Source organism: Penicillium brevicompactum (genome assembly GCF_028827555.1).
Source record: "Penicillium brevicompactum strain IBT 35665 chromosome Unknown utg000006l_segment0_segment0, whole genome shotgun sequence".
In the NCBI taxonomy this organism is placed as follows: domain Eukaryota; kingdom Fungi; phylum Ascomycota; class Eurotiomycetes; order Eurotiales; family Aspergillaceae; genus Penicillium; species Penicillium brevicompactum.
Genome location: NW_026623209.1, coordinates 1,092,216 through 1,109,024, shown reverse-complemented (window position 1 = coordinate 1,109,024; position 16,809 = coordinate 1,092,216). Strand labels below are relative to the sequence as shown.

Sequence of the window (16,809 nt, the reverse complement as noted above, 5' to 3'; positions counted from 1 at the left end):
CCATCATCAATCATTATATCCAAGAGGTGGATAATAAACATAGTAGGGTAAAATGCCAAACACAATGCATGGCAAAGGGGATGAAGTGAAAACCAAGAATGGATGCAGATGAGCAAAAGCAATGAGCGATTGCATGTTCCATCTGTAGGGCCCCGGGGGCCAATGTGCAAAACGGCTGAAAGAACTTTGTACGAGTAAGAGATCCACGCCAACGGGTATATGATGGTCTTGGTGTGGAATCCAAAAAGAAAACGCAAACGCCATTTCCTGACAGTGTGCCAGCAAGTACACCGAATCAAGTGGGCCTATGGCTAGTGCCGCCACAAAATTCAAGAATCAATCGTTCAAGGTCAGAGAGTTTGTAGGGCTTTGTCATGTAGCCTTTGATCCCTACCCGGGAAGCACGATTCAGTGCCTCATCGGTGACATCTGCGCTGACTGCAAGTACAGTAGGTGGTGGTGGTGGTGCGCAGAAAGTGTTGGGGATTGGGTCCATTTCCATGGAATCGGGGCTGTTGCGAGTTTGTTGTTCGAAGGCAGCGATATCATCACGGTGGTTGTCAACCATCTGGAGAATGCGCGAGGTGGCTTCATAGCCATCCATTTCAGGCATCCAGAGGTCCATCAAAACAACATCTATTGATTTCATCTTCGACGGTGGTGACGAGTCATTGATGACGCCTTCCATTAGGTTTGAGGGATCAGAGTCTGAGTCCACATCCATATTGGAGCTCTTTGACGCGTTCAAAATGCCCTCGACAATCTGGACGGCCTCTCTGCCGTCTGCCGCTTCGAGCACATCACGGTAACCAAGCTTGCGCAACATGTTCACCAACACACGACGATTGATTCTATTGTCTTCGGCGACAAGAAATCGCAGTGGGTACTTCTCCCCAAGCTTTTTGTCATACGCCTCGCCGGAGATATTTGATCGATGAATGCGGGTTTGCGGTAGTGATCGTAGAGGTGTTGGACTTTGAGACATGTCTTCGCTGGAGCTGGGAGTAGGCTGCTGAAGCTGGGCATTTTGGGGAAGAATGAAAGGAGATTTGTTGAGGGGAGGGTCGGAGAGGTTGCTACTAGCACTACTATTCCGTGCTTGGTCATAGTTGATCTCGCCAGGGGTTGCGGGGCGGGTTTCAGCCTCGCGTTGGTTGACGGGAATTCGAATTCGAAATTCGGTACCTCGCTCAGGGCCCGAGGTAGATGAACGGACACAGGTCAAGTCTCCGCCCATTTTTCGCGAAAGTCCCTTTGCCACCAGAAGACCTAGACCAAGACCGTCTTTGCTTCGCGTGGTCGAGGCATCCTCGCGTGCGAACGGTTTGAAGAGGTTTGGCAGGAACGCGGCTGGGATTCCTGGGCCGGTATCTCGCACAAGAATTAAAACATCATTTTTCTTCGAATCGATAGTTGCCCAAACAGTGATCATGCCGTTGTTGGTGAATTTGATGGCGTTGAGAAAGACACACGAAATCAATTTAGCCAAATCGCGATCATCGGCAAGAAGAGTATCAGGTAAAGCTGGGTCCACGGACCAGTCTACAGTCTTGGTGCGCAACTCGCCATTCGAAGATCGCGACCGGATCTCAATTCTCTCGCCGCACTCAGTTGCCCTACTTACAGCAGAATCGGGACGACCACCAACATGGAGAGACTCGTTGATGACCAAACGGAGAAGATCTCTCAACTTGGTAAATCGCAGAGCAGATCCTCGTAGGTTGACGTTGATACCCTCCAGGAGCAAGTGGGGTGCAGATCGTCGTACTGCGAGTGAAGGGCGGGGATCGACCATGTTGGCCATAACGGCCTCAATCTGGCGAGCAGGAATAGCATGAACAATCTGATCACTTTCATGCACGGCGTTCTTGACCTCTTCGCTGCGGGGCGAAAGCTCTTGTCGCGATGAAGCTGCACGTAGTCTTTGTTTGCGTACAGGCCGCGGGTTCGTTTCCAATGGTAAGCTTCGCCGGCGTTTATAAGGATTGACGGCAATGTTGTTTCCTTCAATGAATATGCTTGGGCGCGTTTCGGGGGTGTGGGTTTCGGGAACATGGGTTTCGGGGATGTCGGGAGGGATGGCAGGTTGGCCCAAGATTTCAGTTTCCTCTCGAAGCGGTGTTTTGGGAACCTGCATGTTAAGGTCATATGCGTGCACGACATTGTCGGCCGCTTCCACGGCACGTCTTGCACTGTCTTGGACCATCTCAATCCCTTCCTTGAGGGCTTGGAAAATCCCACCCGATTTGACAGGTGTCTTGCTCTCCATCGCCTCGCGTACCGTAGCATGCATGACATCGAGCATACCCACAACGCCCTGCATTGGGGTTCTCAGCTCATGTGACAAACTTCGTGCATAGGGCTTGAGGGGTTGTGCAGTAAAATCGGAGGGTTCGTGGAGGGCGGCGGCGTGGGGGTCGTGGATATTCGGGGTATCAGTGGTAGGTGAGATCAGATTTTCCATGTCCATATCTGCTGTCTGGAGGCGTTGAACAATTAGATCCTCAAGGGAATGAAGAATCATTTCCACAAAAGACCAGGACAGATTTCGTTGCCGCAGGCCATCCTTCGACCACATCAATCCAAGGTGCGCCAGGCACTTGCCAGCCGAGAAAAGAGGAATCGCTAGATAACCGTCGGCACCGAATGGCAGTTGATCATCGCCGAAAGATACCAGTGAGCTGAGATTCTCGGGAATCAGACACGGGCGCTCGTGGTCCATGTGCAACAAGGGATTCCCGCCCGCGAAATACCTGTTTCGCTGCAATCCAACATTCTGATAGCCATCGTTGTAGTAGAAAGCTGAGCCAAAAAGCGTCGGGCGCCGCCCGCCTAGTTCTGGTAAAGGGTCACTCCCGGTGACTCTGCGAGCGACAAATCCATATTGGGCTTTTGTTATCGACGTCAAATCCTCCATCAGCCGTTTCCAGAACAGCTCGGTATCGGATATGCGTAGCCCGTGTTTGAGTGCAACCAAATGTTCAATGGCAGTGGTCTGAGCCCCGTCGTTCCATGTCTCCGAGTCTCGTTTCACGTCATCGTCACGAACATTCAGTCCGTCACCGGTGATACACTCGGATTTGCAGGAGGGAAATGGCATGGTGGGACAGGGTTGCACAGGATTGGAGGCATCCGGCTCGGGCGTGTCGGGCATAGTCCATGTGGCAAGTGAGGGTGTTGTATTTGAGGGTTGAAGTGGTTTGAGTATCTGAGTATTTGGAGGTTTGGAAGTCTGGAAGTCTGGAGGTGTGAAGGTGTGAGGTAATAATAGTTTGGAGATGATATATATGTGATGTGAGATATGTCCTATGCAAGAACAACCATAGCTCTACCGAGATGATCCCAGAGAAACAATGAAAGAAGCCAAAGAAGCCAAAGAAAGCCAGGGCCAATGAAGCCCAGAAGGAGGGGAGAGGGGATTTTCCCTTCGATTGGGGCCGGGCGGTCTAGACACGGGACTGAAACAGGAGCATCTCCTCCCTGTCGAGCCCGCCTACACTTCTACTTGCTACAGCCCGGGTTTGAGCTTCGGTCGATTTGAGTATTGCTTTTTATTTACCTGCATCTCTTACTCTGTGTGCTCGTTTTTTACATATTTTTTTTTACCCCTTCGATCCATGCGTAGGCGCACGGAGGGTACGCGCAGGATCGGCGGATCTAGACCAGAAGAAGAACCACCAGGTACCCGGTACCTGGCTTTACCGCCTATTGTCGTTTGTCGGTCAGGTACTCGGTACTCCCTCTCATCCGTAGCCCTAGTCCCTAGTCCCGCTCACCTCATACGGAGTACGGAGTACGTAGCCAATATTTGACCGAACTTCAATATATCGGCTACATTTCATGTTCATGTATAGCTGCAACACGGGGCCCATCAGCAAACACTTTTTGTTCGAGGTGTTTGACTTCCTGAAGTGAGGTCAAGGATGACGCATTTAGGACGCAAGTAGATGGTCCAATTAACAGTGCGTTCGAGCGATTGGCTGAGGCCTCGGAGACAAGCTTGGAAGATGTAGCGAACCGGAATCCTGTGAGGCCCTGGTCTGCATTCACATTTGAGGGGTCGATTTCTTGTTCCTGGTTCACAAGTTGGTCCGGCTGGAAGGGTTGACGCTATCTTATGGAGAACATTCAAGTCTCCCAAGTTCCCTTGGGGACTTCCAGACCATGATCCACTCTTGCTCTGGATGACCGACTCGGAGGCTCATCTGGGTCCACGGGTATTATGAAACCTGTGGAAGTAGATTCTTTCTGAAACCTCCATGGCTAAGAAGTGGCCTCGTAGGTCTATACAGTACACTTCCATACAAGTGTAGTTCCCCACAGCCCTGGAGATCAAATCGTGTATTCCCGGGGTCACCCCAGGAACCCAGGAAGACGCACTATAAGTTTATAGTTTTAACTTTATTTTGGCCTTACTGGTGTGCTAACATCCTCAATCTGTACTCCGTACAACGTACAGTGTAAGCGCTGTGGAACCGAGGTAGATGTGATGGCCGATCACTGCATGTTAAGGTCCGAGCGCAGCCTAGGGCAGTATAAACTGCAACTATATCACAACAACCAGCCATGCAATTCTGATTCAAGCTCTTCAACGCAATGAGCTCCATAAGTCCATACAAGATTGCCGTCTCAGACGAGAAGCTCCAGCGACTTCGCCAAAAACTGGAACATACCACTTTCCCCGATGAACTTGATGATTCGGGGTGGGACATGGGTGTGCCTCTTGATGAGATCAAACGCCTGGTTTCAATATGGCGCCATCAGTTTGACTGGAGGGCACAGGAGTCGAAGCTGAACGAGACCCTTCAACAAATCAACGTTCGTGTTGCGGTGGATGGTTTCGGTGATCTGGATATACATGCGCTGCACCACAAGAGTGGAAATCCCAATGCCATCCCACTGCTGTTTATTCATGGGTGTATGGATCGAATCCAACCAGATGCAATTTCCTTTTGTCGGAAGTGGCTGTACTGACTTCTTTCGACAGGGCCTGGTAGTTTCATGGAAGCAACAAAGCTGATTCCGTTGCTCACTCAAAACGATGGAGATGGCCCTGTATTCGATATGGTGGCGCCCTCCTTGCCCAATTTCGGATTCTCGCAAGGTGTCAAAAAGGTACTCCCAAATATCTATTCTTTCAACTCATACTAATCAGAATAAGAGAGGATTTGGGCTGGCTCAGTATGCCGAAACTGTCCACAAAGTCATGATGGCGCTCGGATACAGCGAATACGGTAAGTTGTTTCATTTTCTGGCCGAATGAGAGGAATCCATCTAACTCCTCGAAGTGGTCCAAGGAGGTGACTGGGGAAGCATGATATCGCGTACCATATCCCAGTTCTACCCTCAGCACGTCCAAGCCATCCACCTGAACTTCATCCCCGTGATACCACCCTATCCATGGCGAAGTCCGTATCAGTTTTTGAAATCCCTGGTTTCAGTGCCTTTCTCTGCAAAAGACAGGAGTCTCATCGCCCAAACAGTGGGATATTTCACCGGTGCCAACGCATACATGAAGCAGCAAGCGACCCGGCCCCAGACTCTGGGGTACGGGCTTCATGATAGCCCCGTCGGACTTCTAGCATGGATCTACGACAAGATGCATTCTTGGTCTGATGACTATCAATGGACAGACGAAGAGATATTAACCTGGGTCAGTGTGTATTACTTCTCAACAGCAGGACCGATGGCTTCGACAAGAATCTACTTTGAGGCTTCGGCACCGAAAGGAAAAGTGGATGAGTCTGAGGATCCGCAGGAGATGAACTTGAAATACATGTCGCTTGAGCAGGTCCTCGGCGTTCGAGCTCCCCAGAATGTGCACTTTGCTGTGGCACAGTTTCGAAGGGAGCTCATCATGTTTCCTATGGCGTGGTATGGATCCATCGGGAATGTTGTGCAAGAGAGCGAATACGATAGTGGTGGGCATTTTGCAGCGTGGGAGGTACCTGGGTTGCTAGCTGCTGATGTCAAGAAATTCCTAGGCAAAGAAGGACCAGCATACGGGGTTGTAGCTGGCAAAGATGGATATTGATGCCGTGACGTGACAACTGGGCCTTTTATTATCGTGATAGGAGTAAGAAACATGGAGTCCAAGAACACATTCATCCGCCCTTGGGCTCAGGTATCGATTTGCCCTCACATTGATATTGTGCTATCCCGACATTGATCGACCGTACACGGCAAGCATTATCCAGTGAAGACCGTAGACGCCGGGATTCGCCAAACCAACGGAAAGCCCAAAACAACCACTTCCCAGATCTAATCCTGTCGTCCCTTCAATAGACGCTGGGTGACCTTATCCTTCTCTATGATATAAACTTGGGCGCCCCAACCGGAAAGAGCGTCTCGGTCGACGGCACTGAGCAGCGCTTGTGAGATGGTCTCGAAGAGGTCCTCGGGGGCCTGTAGCGAGAAACTTGTTAGAACCGAGCAAACCCTGTGTAATTGTGCTTATACATACCAGATCAGGCTCCCACAGACCCTCGCAGGTACCGAAGAGCTGGTCGCTTGCCGTTCCGCTGACAATGAAGTCCTTGGCGAAATCGATACAGCCAATGCTGTCAAAGCCGCAGATGAACGGCTTCCCCGTTGTTGGGTTGATACCCGCCAGCACGGGGCTGACGAAGTAGGGACCGAATCGCTTCTCGTAAAGCGATGAGCTGACTAGGTTGGCAAGGGTCTGCGGTGCAATGTCGCGCTCCTCGCGCAGTCGGTACATGTTGACCTTGTAGCGGAAGAGATCGGAGATGGTGTTCACATCGGTGGCCAGACCGGTCAGGCCGAGATAGGTGGATGGTGCATAGTTGAAGATCTTGGGGAAGTTGTTAGAGATGGTCAAGGCTTGCATGCCCAGACGAAGGTCGCAGGCAATGGCGACGCAGTCCTTGCCCACCATGGCGACACAAGCACCGCCATCTGTGTAAAGGTCAGTATTTGTAGTGTGTAATTGTCAAGGGCAAGTTTCCGGCGTACTGATGTCGAAGGGGTTGGACTATGATGAGAGAAGTCGGTCAGCCTTGGGAGGTCCAGTGGTGGACGGATCGGGGTGAAAGGGCGCTTTTTCCATACCATTATTGCGAGACTTCAAGGCTAATCAATATGGCACAGAGTCTTCAGAGCTAACCGACTAATGAAAAGAGGAGAAAATGGAGTTGCGAGGGGGTTGAATCGGGGGGAGGTGATGAAGGTGAGTTGATGACGGGGAAGCTCTGAGGTACGCGAGTAGCTCAGATGACGCCCGCACCGCTGCCTGGGTCTTTCTGATGCGACCGATTACTTTCTTCCTCCTTCCCCCCGCATTCCTGCCACTACTGTTTCGTTTGTGTCAGCAGTCTCTGGCAAAAAGACTAGAACTATCTTATTTGGTTTATTTGTTCTGGTGAAAAGCGACAATGAGTGCCCATGTCGTGGTGATCGACGCGACGGCCAGGCGGGCAACCATCAAGACCACGCCCGGCAAACACTTGACCGATATCTTACATGAGGCTTGCTCAAAGCTTGGATACAACTCCAGCCAGTATGGGTTAAAGTAAGTCACTCCCTCTAGGAGCTGTAAAATGATGACATTGCTAATCAAGTCCGCCCGCCTGACAGACACAATCGCAAGCAGCTTGACCTTTCTCTATCGTTCCGTCTATCCGGTCTCAGCTCTGGTGCAAAGCTTGAGCTTGTACAGGCATCTCGTTCCCCGTCTGTTGTCACTGTCGGATTACAGCTTCCCGAGTCCGAGACTCGAGGTGCCCCAAATGGCCGCATACTTGATAAATTCCCAAGCACAACAACGCTCTGGCTCGTTCTGCGCAAGTTCGAGGCCGGCGTAGCAGGGAGCAACCAAACGCGGAACCTGACCTCGCGTGCTGTGCCCTCTACCGATGGTGCAGAGGGTGGTGCTGGACGTTTGTACTATGAGATCCCTGTGCTCCAAATTCTGGAGCGTGAAGTGTCAAGCTTCACAGACTTACAGAAAACACTGGCACAGCTAGGATATAATAGTGGGAATGTGCTCATGCGACTCAGCTTCCGACGGACTGAGCAACCCATTGAGGAAGCAATGGTTCAGATTGGCGAGTTCTTCAAGACTGATGACGAAGCCCTTCCGAAGCAAGATACAAGCGTCGCGCTCCCCACTGAATCCGCTGGGGTTAAAGGCGAAGAGGCTGTTGAGAAGCCATCTGATACATCTCAATCTGAGCTCCCCAGTGTGCCTGCCACCTCTTCGGAGTCATCGGCACCTCTCCCAGAAAATACCCTTGAGCCGGCCACTTCAGAAATCGGCGCTGCTCGAAACATCACCGTCTACTCACCTCCCTCGGAAAGCACACCTTCTTCGGCGCAATTATCTTATAATGAGAATGATTATGTGCCCTCCATCGAGCACGCACAACTGCATCAGCGCCTGCTCAATGAATCCTCTCGCAACCAGCGCCTGCCCACTCATGCGGAGATGGCTGCCAAGGCTAAGGCAGAAGAGGCAAAGCAAGCAGCAATCCGCGAGGTTGATGTCAAAGTCCGTTTCCCAGATCAGAGCCAAGTGGTAGCTAAGTTCGGGGCTTCGGACACTGGACATTCTTTGTATGAATTTGTCCGCAGCTGTCTTGCGCCGTCATTTGCGAACGAAGAATTCCATCTGACTGTTCACACTGCATCTCGCTCCCAGCACACAAGTGCCATTCCCTCGTCAGATAAGAAGCTTCTGATCAAAGATATCAGATTGACTGGCAGGGTACTGATCAACTTTTCCTGGGCCGACAATGCCGCTGCCTTTGTGCACCAACGTCGCTCGGAGACACTCCGCCCAGAGCTTCGCAGCCAGGCTCAGCAGCTCAAGGTGGAGCAGCCTCCTGAGCCCAAGGAAGAGGAGACTGTTCCAGCGCAGCCTGGTCCAAGTAGCGCTCAAGGTGATGCAAAGCCTGGCGGCACACGAAAGCCTGGTGCCATGCCTAAATGGCTGAAGCTAGGCAAGAAATGAACCCCAAGCCATGAAGGCATTTGGTTGAAATGAAGGGATGACCTGTCTCATTGATGATCATGATTACACTACGAGTGGCATCTATCTTAACGAATATTTTGAATGAGCAAATAGAAATCAAACGCAGGTTCCAAGGTTCAGCCTTCCTCCGTTTCTCATAATTGCGCAGTCAAGACATGCTAGTTTAGCCTCAGGAAGAGTATGCCTGTTTTCTGGGCTGTTGGGCCAATCTTGGAAGTATGGTCAAAGTTGGTCAAAGTAAAGATACGCAGGAACGTTCAAAGCTTCCAAGTTCAAAGCCCTGGAGGATAACTATATTTCAGAACATCCAAGCTTCTGTCTAGTATTACCTTATATTACCTTAGAGTATCATTACTTGGGTGCATTCCAATGTTGTCACGGATTTCAAAGCTACTGAGAACTCCAGTCGCCTCACAACAAAGTGGCGTAGACCCCAAAACTTGGAAGCAACATTTTTCCGTGCCTCGTCGAGGTGGGTAATGTTATGTCCCGAGATCCAACCCATACAGAGCCCATGTTCGGTCTAGGTTGATAAAGAATTCTGTGTTTGCTACAAACCGATCCTCGAAAGTGGTATGCTCTGGCAGCCCTGGGCATCCATGGAACTCACGGACTATATCATATCTACGTAGGGACGGGGCATCTAATGCAACTTGGCTATCATATGTTGCACCATGAATGGTGATTTGGGGCAATGCTGAGAACAAAATGTCAAGCGCAATAGGCAGTAGCCAGTAGCCCATTCATGGATGCAAGTAGATGGTCGGTGTTCGTATATCGAAAGTTGTCTCCAGTTATACGGAGTACGGAGTACCTCGGTATGAATCATGCATCGTAAAATGGAGATATCGGAGGAAATATCATGAACTGGTTGAGAAATTGTTTTCATTATGGTTTCACTAATGGAATCCCATGTTTGCCTTCCCCTTCATGCACACCCAGTGGCCACAAAACCCCCTTTCCGATCCGAGAATCACGCTTTTTGTGCGTCGAGTCGTTAAAACGATGTAAAAACAGGAACGGTTGGAGACATTTAGTGACCAGCAGCCTGGGCGCGGCGAGACTCAGCAATGACCTTCTGCATGTTCTCAACCTTGGCCTTGCCGCGGCCGAAAGTACCGAGCTAAATTTGTTGTTAGTAAATGTCTCGAGTTCGAAGTCTGCTTTGACTGTCTCCGGTCCACAAGTATCACATGGTCCGGGGTTGGATGGTTCGAGATGCGATATTGTGGTTGCATGGAACTACGCAAGTGCAATCGGCCTTTGACGACAGCCTCATGATCGACTTGTGAAGCCCAGACAACCCCATCACGCATATCAAGACCAAATTTCCACCAAACCGATATGATCCTCAGAAAGGAGCCAGCCAATTTAAACCGATTGAAAGGTTGGGTGTAAAAACGTACGCGCTTCTTAGCGAGCTTGCGGGCACGCTTGTCCTGGGCGTTGCGCAGCAACTCAATGATGCGGCGCTCGTAGGGAGCGAGACCGACGACCTCCTGGGCGATTTCGCGGACGAAGGCGGTGCGACGAGAGCTCTTACCCTTGGACCGGCTGATGCGGGTCTTGGGGGTGTTCAGAGCGGTCGTGGGCTGTATCAAAAGCAGTCAGTACATGTTTAGGTCGTGAATACCACAGCCAAAAGTCCACCCCAAGTCTCCCCTGTTCATGTCTCAAATTGGTTTGTTGGTTCATTCAATGTGTGGTCATTTGGTAGTGATGTGTCGAAGTCGAGTATGGGTGTCATGTGTCGAATGTCGAATGTCGAATCCCGAATCGAATTTGGGAAAAAAGTTCCACCCATCTTCAATTTTTCCAAACGTGCTCTTCCTCTTTCCCGTTTGTCGAGATGATTGTGATCCATTTCTTTTTCTCGTTTCTTGTTGTTTTCGCGATGAACCATGGCCCGATTGGCCTTGAATGAACCGATAGACTGAACGGGGAGATCTCGAGGATTCAAAAGGCCCAGTAACATGGGGAAAGAAAGACGAAACGTACACGACCGTGGTTGAGACCGAGGATGAGTCCGGAGCGTTCTTGCACCATCTCGGCGGTTGTTGACTGAAGGGGTTGGCGGAGGTTGTCGAGGAGGAGTGAGTGAGCCGTGTGAAAATCGCCTGTTCTTTTGCCTGGAACCGCAAAATGGGGTCTTGGCGCTGGTTGGTGCGGTAGGCGAGAAAGGCTAGGGCTAGGGCTAGGTTGCATTTCCAATTTAGGACTAGTGGGGACACAATTTGACACCTCAGGCCAGAGCGGATTCCCATGGAAATGTCTTGGCGCTTTGTACTTGACTCTTCAGGGTTCCAAGGTTTTAATTCATATTCAAGTAAGCGGACTAACTGAATAGTTATGCTTGATTCGTATGGGTACATGTATTCGAGTTTGAGATTTTCATAGGCACATGAGTCATTTCGTACATTGCTCGAGTCCCACCATCAAAGTTTGACAGCCAACACTCCATCCAGTGCCTCCTCCCAGCTTTCTCTCAGCTCCCCACAGAACACTTCGAGGGTGGACTCGTCAGTCATGCTGCTCAGCACATCTTGCAAAGGCTTCTCGTATTCATCGGTCGGATCACCTTGGTTGACAAGGTCAATCAAGGTGCTGAGAGTTGCTGTTTCGGCGAGTCCCTGCTTCAGAGCCCGAGTGTTGGAGCGAACAGCTTCAAAGACTTCGGAAACTAGCGTCTGAACTCGCTTCATTTGTTCAGTAGGAAGCTTGGTGGTCTTAATAGCCTTGCGGGAGTCCAGATCCACCACCTTCTGAATAGCTTGGAGAGTCTCCACGAGGGTCCAGATGGTGTGGAAGTATTCCCAAGTCGGCGCGCCTGGAGTAGCTGAAGCGAATCCTATGGCGGTCTCTGAGAGAAGAGTAGACTTCTTATTGTCATCGAGGGCGAGAGTTTCTTTCTTGGATTTGAGCCAATCTTCCATCAGGCCGAGGACACCCTCAATTTGGACGGTAGTGTAGCTCTTGGATCCAGCCATGAAGTGTGCGACCTTCAGCAGTTCCGCATGAACCTTGGCTACATCTTTCTCGGCAACGGTCTGATCTGACTCTGTCTCGGAAAGAGACAGATCACCGATGGCAGGCAACTCGAGGCTTAGGTCGACTGGCTTTTGAAGGCTAATGCTTTTGAGAACACTAAACAGTCGGTCGGTAACCCGGGCTGCTGAGAGCCAAGTTTCCTACATTGTAGTTAGCATCCATCGTACAAATAGTCTCTGGTACGAGGTCTGACCTTAGGAAGCGGGCCTGGGCGTAGGTACTGCTCAAGCGTCGGTTGGTCAAAACGATCAAAGTTCGGGAAGGCATCGTACGTCCGATTGTCGTGGATTGGTGACGCTGTTTGGGCTGCGAGATTGTGAGTATCCATTTCGTCCAGGAATAGGAGTGAAGTGAGTAGTTGACAATTACGTACCGACATCCTCGTGGAAGCTCAAATGCTCTCCCTTTGTAAGTCTTTGCATTCGTCGAACATCAAGAGCCCACATCCTCCGAGAAACGCTGTCTCTGAGTTGATCTCTGAGCGCGACCGTGTCCTCCAAGTTAACGTACGATCCGTCATTGAGTCCCTTGCTCATGTGGTGTCCGACGGTGATAGTGGCGGATCGATAGAAATCAAGAGCTTTAACGAACGCAGCTTGTGGGTCAAAGTCCTTGTAATCCGCGCCTTCGATGGGGGGCCCTTGGTGTGGATGAATCGTGGCAAGACGAGTGAAAAGATTATGGGCAACCGAATCGTACTGGATCTGCTTGATAGACAGCCTGCCAAACATCTTCAAGGCAATTGAACCAGCACCGAGAAGGAGGTAAATACGAATCAAAACCAGGATTGCCCCGGAGTGATGGGGCGACTTGACCAGTAGCTGCTCCAAAAGACCCGCGGCACGGATAAGAGCAGTTTTACTAATCTTGCTTGAGGGTTCTCCAGTTTCGTTGAAGGTGATAAGAGTCATAGCAGCAATGATGCAGAAGTCGTCCACCGGGCGGCTTTCCATTGCGGCAGCATCTCCCTGTTCATCTGTCCCCATTTTCGGAATCTGGGGTGAACATGCATTGTAAAGTTCGATACACTTTTTGACAAGACCTTCAGCGCTGGATTTGGACGAATGCGTTTTTCCAGAGATCTGTGCATGGTAGCGTAGCTTGTATGCATTGATCAACGGAATGACGTTGTCCTTCAATATTCATTAGTTTGCAATCATTCAATCACACAGACTGACACTCACAGGTGTTTCTTGAACACTCTCAACGCAATAATTGGTGATTCGGTCTACCACAGCCGCATCACGGGTCTCCATAATACCTCGCAGATCCATAAAGGCGTGGAGCTTGGATTTATTTGCATCGAAATAGGTATGACAAGCCGAAACCAAGTCGTCTTCCGTCCGTTCGCCTTGTTTGAGGCCGGTCAACATGACATCCATGAGAGCAATGTGCGCATTGCGAGAGGTCGGATCAAATGCAATAAACTTTTCAATGTGCTGCTGGATATCGGAAACTAGCCTGCGGAGTGAAAAGCAACATGTTAGCTGGAACTTCAACAGTCAATCTGCGCACAACAGAATTATGAGAGTACTCACCCTTTTTCTTCGGGCAGGCTGCGCGGTACTGCGATGAGTAAGTTCCAGATCTTCCAGTCATCGCGCTCTTTCAAAGCCTGGCGGCCGTTTTCGTTGTCTGGCACCGTGAGAAGGCTCTTTGAGTAAGCAAGCGCATCTTGCCAGAGACCAGCGCTTCCTAAACAATGGACCTTCTCAAGCATGAAAATCCGGTCGTTGTTGGCGATACGAGAGCCGAGGCCAACGTTTTCACTGTTCAGGATCTGCACAGACTCGGTCCAACGCTCTTGGCACTTGTAGATCCGAAGAAGGAAGAATAACTCCTCGCTGGTTTGGAGAGCTCTTGGCGCGCTGAGCAATTGGGTCTGTGCACATTGATTGTCAGTCATTTCCCAGGTGTTGTTTCGAATTTCCGTCACAGAGGACCTATATAGGGTTTGGGAAATGATCACATACCTGGTCAGAGGGAACATCGGCAGCTGCTTTCGAGATCATCCGATAGGCAAGGGTACCGAAAAGTTTGCGATCCATTTCAGAACTTGTTGGGTCCTGTGATACGAGATGGCACAAAAAGATGGCCCAGAAGTAATACTTCCTCTCCCGCGGAAAGTTCTTCTGGAGACTCATAGCAGCCTAAACGGACCGATCCAATTGTCAGTCATCTGGTGTTTTCTTGACATCCTCATGTCACGCGTCGACTCACCTTCTGGGCTGTCTTCCAGTCAGCAGCCTCGAATCCTAATGAGAACCATCTCAACTGGAGATCCTGATCATGGGGCTTTGCCTTTGCTGCTTTCTCCCAGATGGCACTGCGAAGCTCGGTGTGCTCATTCATCTTCTGCAGTGTCCGGTGGAGTATGTCCAGGGAATCTAGATCTGATATGGCTGGTTCCGCTTTGCACAGCTGTAGGGTTTCTTCAACTCCTCGCTTCTTGTGGGCTTCGTCCGTGTGGCTGAAGAGGATATGCGCCTTCCAGACCTGTTGAGCTTGCGATACATGCGTTAGCGGTTTTCAGAAAGGTTTGATCGGGGCAGCAGGAATCGAGTCAACGAGATCAGTATGACTTGCCTTGAGGAAATGGGTGCTTTCGCCTTTCTTGATTCGCTTCTCGATGAGCTGCAAAGCCTGCTTCATGTTCTGCGAGTCAATGGCATCTTGTACTTGGTTATTGCGGCGTACAAAAACCGCGTCATTTGCGGAGCTCATCTTGACGATATGCTCGATTCGAGCTGGGTAACTTCAGATCCCCAGGATTGGTATGGGGTCAGGTTACCTCGCAAGACACGACAAACACCGAAAGGGTATGAGGTTCTGGAGAAGCTCTGGGTACAACTTCGGTCACTTTTATTTTTGGCGGGGAAGGAAGCACACCGAAAGGCGGTAGGTCCCTCCCCACATCCGGGCAGGTATACTGCCGGCAGGAAACCAAGCTTCGGAGCTCCGCCCACGTGACGTTATCATGCATAACATTAAATTTTATACGGAAGTATTACTTGCTCCGATGAAAGAATTAGGTTTATACTCATTACCCTCGTTACCCCTGAGGTCTTAATTCTGTTTTTGTATACACCAGAGAAATAATCCACATCCCGCAGCCCTATTGACATTTGGCTTGTCCCGACTGGTCAGATGTGATCCTTCGGCGGTTTGTCTGGGCACATTACGACTAATGTTTTGATGTTTGAAATTTATCCCAGCTCAAAAAACAATGTCTAATCAATAGATTTGGTGGACCAAAAGGCTCCAGGGCGTTTGAAGAACATTGCATGCTAATATACAGGTGGGAAATGGGTAGGAACTAGGTATTGAGTAACAAGGATGGTCCTGGGTTAACACAGTTCCAAAGACCAGGCTAAACCTTAGTCTTTATTGGGTACAGAGGTTTTCCTCTGAGTGAGCTGTAGAAGTTGTCAGTGTTTGAAGATGAATGAGACTGTTTGTATTTGCTATAGCGTCATTCACCAGGGTTGGCAAGTAGCAAACGGACCACTCCGAACTCACCCAATTCTTCTTGCAATCACGGTAAGCTCTATGTAGAACAATGGTTAGTCCAGATCTTGACGAAGAATTTGCGGGCTAAATGGTGGCTGTATCTCAGCCACCTTCACAGCGCTTGGATAACGGTGAGGCTCACTGGAAATAGTCGTGACACAGTTCTCGGTCAAAGGCATTTCGCTTCATACATTTTAGACTCCGGTCCGCAAAATCCTGGCACGGATCGTAATACTGGCTCGCATGTTTGCTACAGTCCATATTAGACGATGATATAGGCAAGTCTGGCACGATTTGGTAGATAGGGAACCATCTGCTCGGACTGTTTGACCCGTGGAGCTTTTCCCTGGTGCCCCCATGGATGTCATATTGCATGGGAGACCAGTGAGCGCCAGTGACAGTCACGAGCCGAAAAAAGGCCATCCAGGGGAGCGGAACGCGGGGGAAGTCTCAATCAAGAGGAAATTGATGTTTCAACGTACTGTGTGAACTTCTTCTCTGCTTTCTTCCAGGTCTTGTCGTGGTCGTCTCCTTGTGTAGACTCGTCCGCCATGGCTACTGATTGTGGTGTGTTACCGTCGTGGTGTAGTCACCGAGAATTATTGCGATGATGTGAAGTATGCGTAAGTGGTTGAGGAGCAGATCGGAGGTCAGCTAAAGTTGATTGGAGCAGAGGTCGTTGGAGGAAGAATTGGGGATCCGCAGTCTTGGCGCGGAGATCGTCGCGGGTCGTCCCATCTAGATGCACTATGTTCTAAGCATCTTGTTTCCCAGTAAAGTGTACTGGTAGAACATGTAAAATTCAGGCTGTCGGGTTTAAAATTACATTGGATTATTTTCAGCATATCTTGGAAAGTAAACTAATTCTAGTAACATGCTTGTTGGCTAAAATTACTTGGAACCCTGAGGTTCAAGACATACTGTACCGACCGAATCGTAAGGCGCTATTTTGGGCTCAGATCAGGCACCGAGTTATAATATATGATGCGAGGTCAATCTCCTGCCCAGGTGCCTGTAAGCCCAACAAGGCGCTATCGGAATACCTAGAGATATCTGTTGTAGCGCAAATCAAGCAGGTAACAGCCCTGCGGGTTCTCACGCTCGTATGGCTGACCAAGCTGGAGAACATCATATTGGCTAGATTCCGAAGTTCATAATTTGGTGTCCAAGTAGATACACGATTTTTCTTCTCCCACTCTTTGTTCCTCATGGCAGAAATATATGATGTGAAGGAAGACCAAAAAGTTCATTGAGGACTC

At 50.0% G+C, this 16,809-nt stretch overlaps 6 protein-coding genes across 6 annotated transcripts; 2 read left to right on the top strand and 4 right to left on the bottom strand.

The window, feature by feature from the left end:
* Positions 1-295: 295 nt before the first annotated feature.
* On the bottom strand, positions 296-3,154 carry N7506_008614 (CheY-like superfamily; the record flags this gene model as incomplete). The annotated part of the gene is made up of 1 exon (XM_056957907.1): positions 296-3,154. One exon carries the CDS (start codon positions 3,152-3,154, stop codon positions 296-298), a length of 2,859 nt encoding a protein of 952 aa, XP_056807297.1.
* A 1,442-nt stretch (positions 3,155-4,596) lies between these two features.
* On the top strand, positions 4,597-6,034 carry N7506_008613 (epoxide hydrolase; the record flags this gene model as incomplete). Its single annotated transcript, XM_056957906.1, has 4 exons — positions 4,597-4,918; positions 4,988-5,115; positions 5,156-5,234; positions 5,289-6,034. 4 exons carry the CDS (start codon positions 4,597-4,599, stop codon positions 6,032-6,034), a joined length of 1,275 nt encoding a protein of 424 aa, XP_056807296.1.
* Positions 6,035-6,261: 227 nt separating this feature from the next.
* On the bottom strand, positions 6,262-7,074 carry pup3 (proteasome core particle subunit beta 3; the record flags this gene model as incomplete). Its single annotated transcript, XM_056957905.1, has 4 exons — positions 6,262-6,405; positions 6,464-6,918; positions 6,976-6,994; positions 7,072-7,074. 4 exons carry the CDS (start codon positions 7,072-7,074, stop codon positions 6,262-6,264), a joined length of 621 nt encoding a protein of 206 aa, XP_056807295.1.
* A 320-nt stretch (positions 7,075-7,394) lies between these two features.
* Positions 7,395-8,971, top strand: N7506_008611 (putative UBX domain protein; the record flags this gene model as incomplete). Its single annotated transcript, XM_056957904.1, has 2 exons — positions 7,395-7,531; positions 7,597-8,971. 2 exons carry the CDS (start codon positions 7,395-7,397, stop codon positions 8,969-8,971), a joined length of 1,512 nt encoding a protein of 503 aa, XP_056807294.1.
* A 1,054-nt stretch (positions 8,972-10,025) lies between these two features.
* On the bottom strand, positions 10,026-11,038 carry N7506_008610 (60S ribosomal protein eL36; the record flags this gene model as incomplete). Its single annotated transcript, XM_056957903.1, has 3 exons — positions 10,026-10,115; positions 10,399-10,584; positions 10,991-11,038. The coding sequence occupies 3 exons, from the start codon at positions 11,036-11,038 to the stop codon at positions 10,026-10,028; spliced, it is 324 nt and encodes a 107-aa protein (XP_056807293.1).
* Positions 11,039-11,427: 389 nt separating this feature from the next.
* On the bottom strand, positions 11,428-14,764 carry N7506_008609 (MDM20/NAA25 family protein; the record flags this gene model as incomplete). The annotated part of the gene is made up of 8 exons (XM_056957902.1): positions 11,428-12,180; positions 12,234-12,346; positions 12,414-13,173; positions 13,225-13,501; positions 13,579-13,922; positions 14,014-14,190; positions 14,261-14,544; positions 14,623-14,764. 8 exons carry the CDS (start codon positions 14,762-14,764, stop codon positions 11,428-11,430), a joined length of 2,850 nt encoding a protein of 949 aa, XP_056807292.1.
* Positions 14,765-16,809: the final 2,045 nt, after the last annotated feature.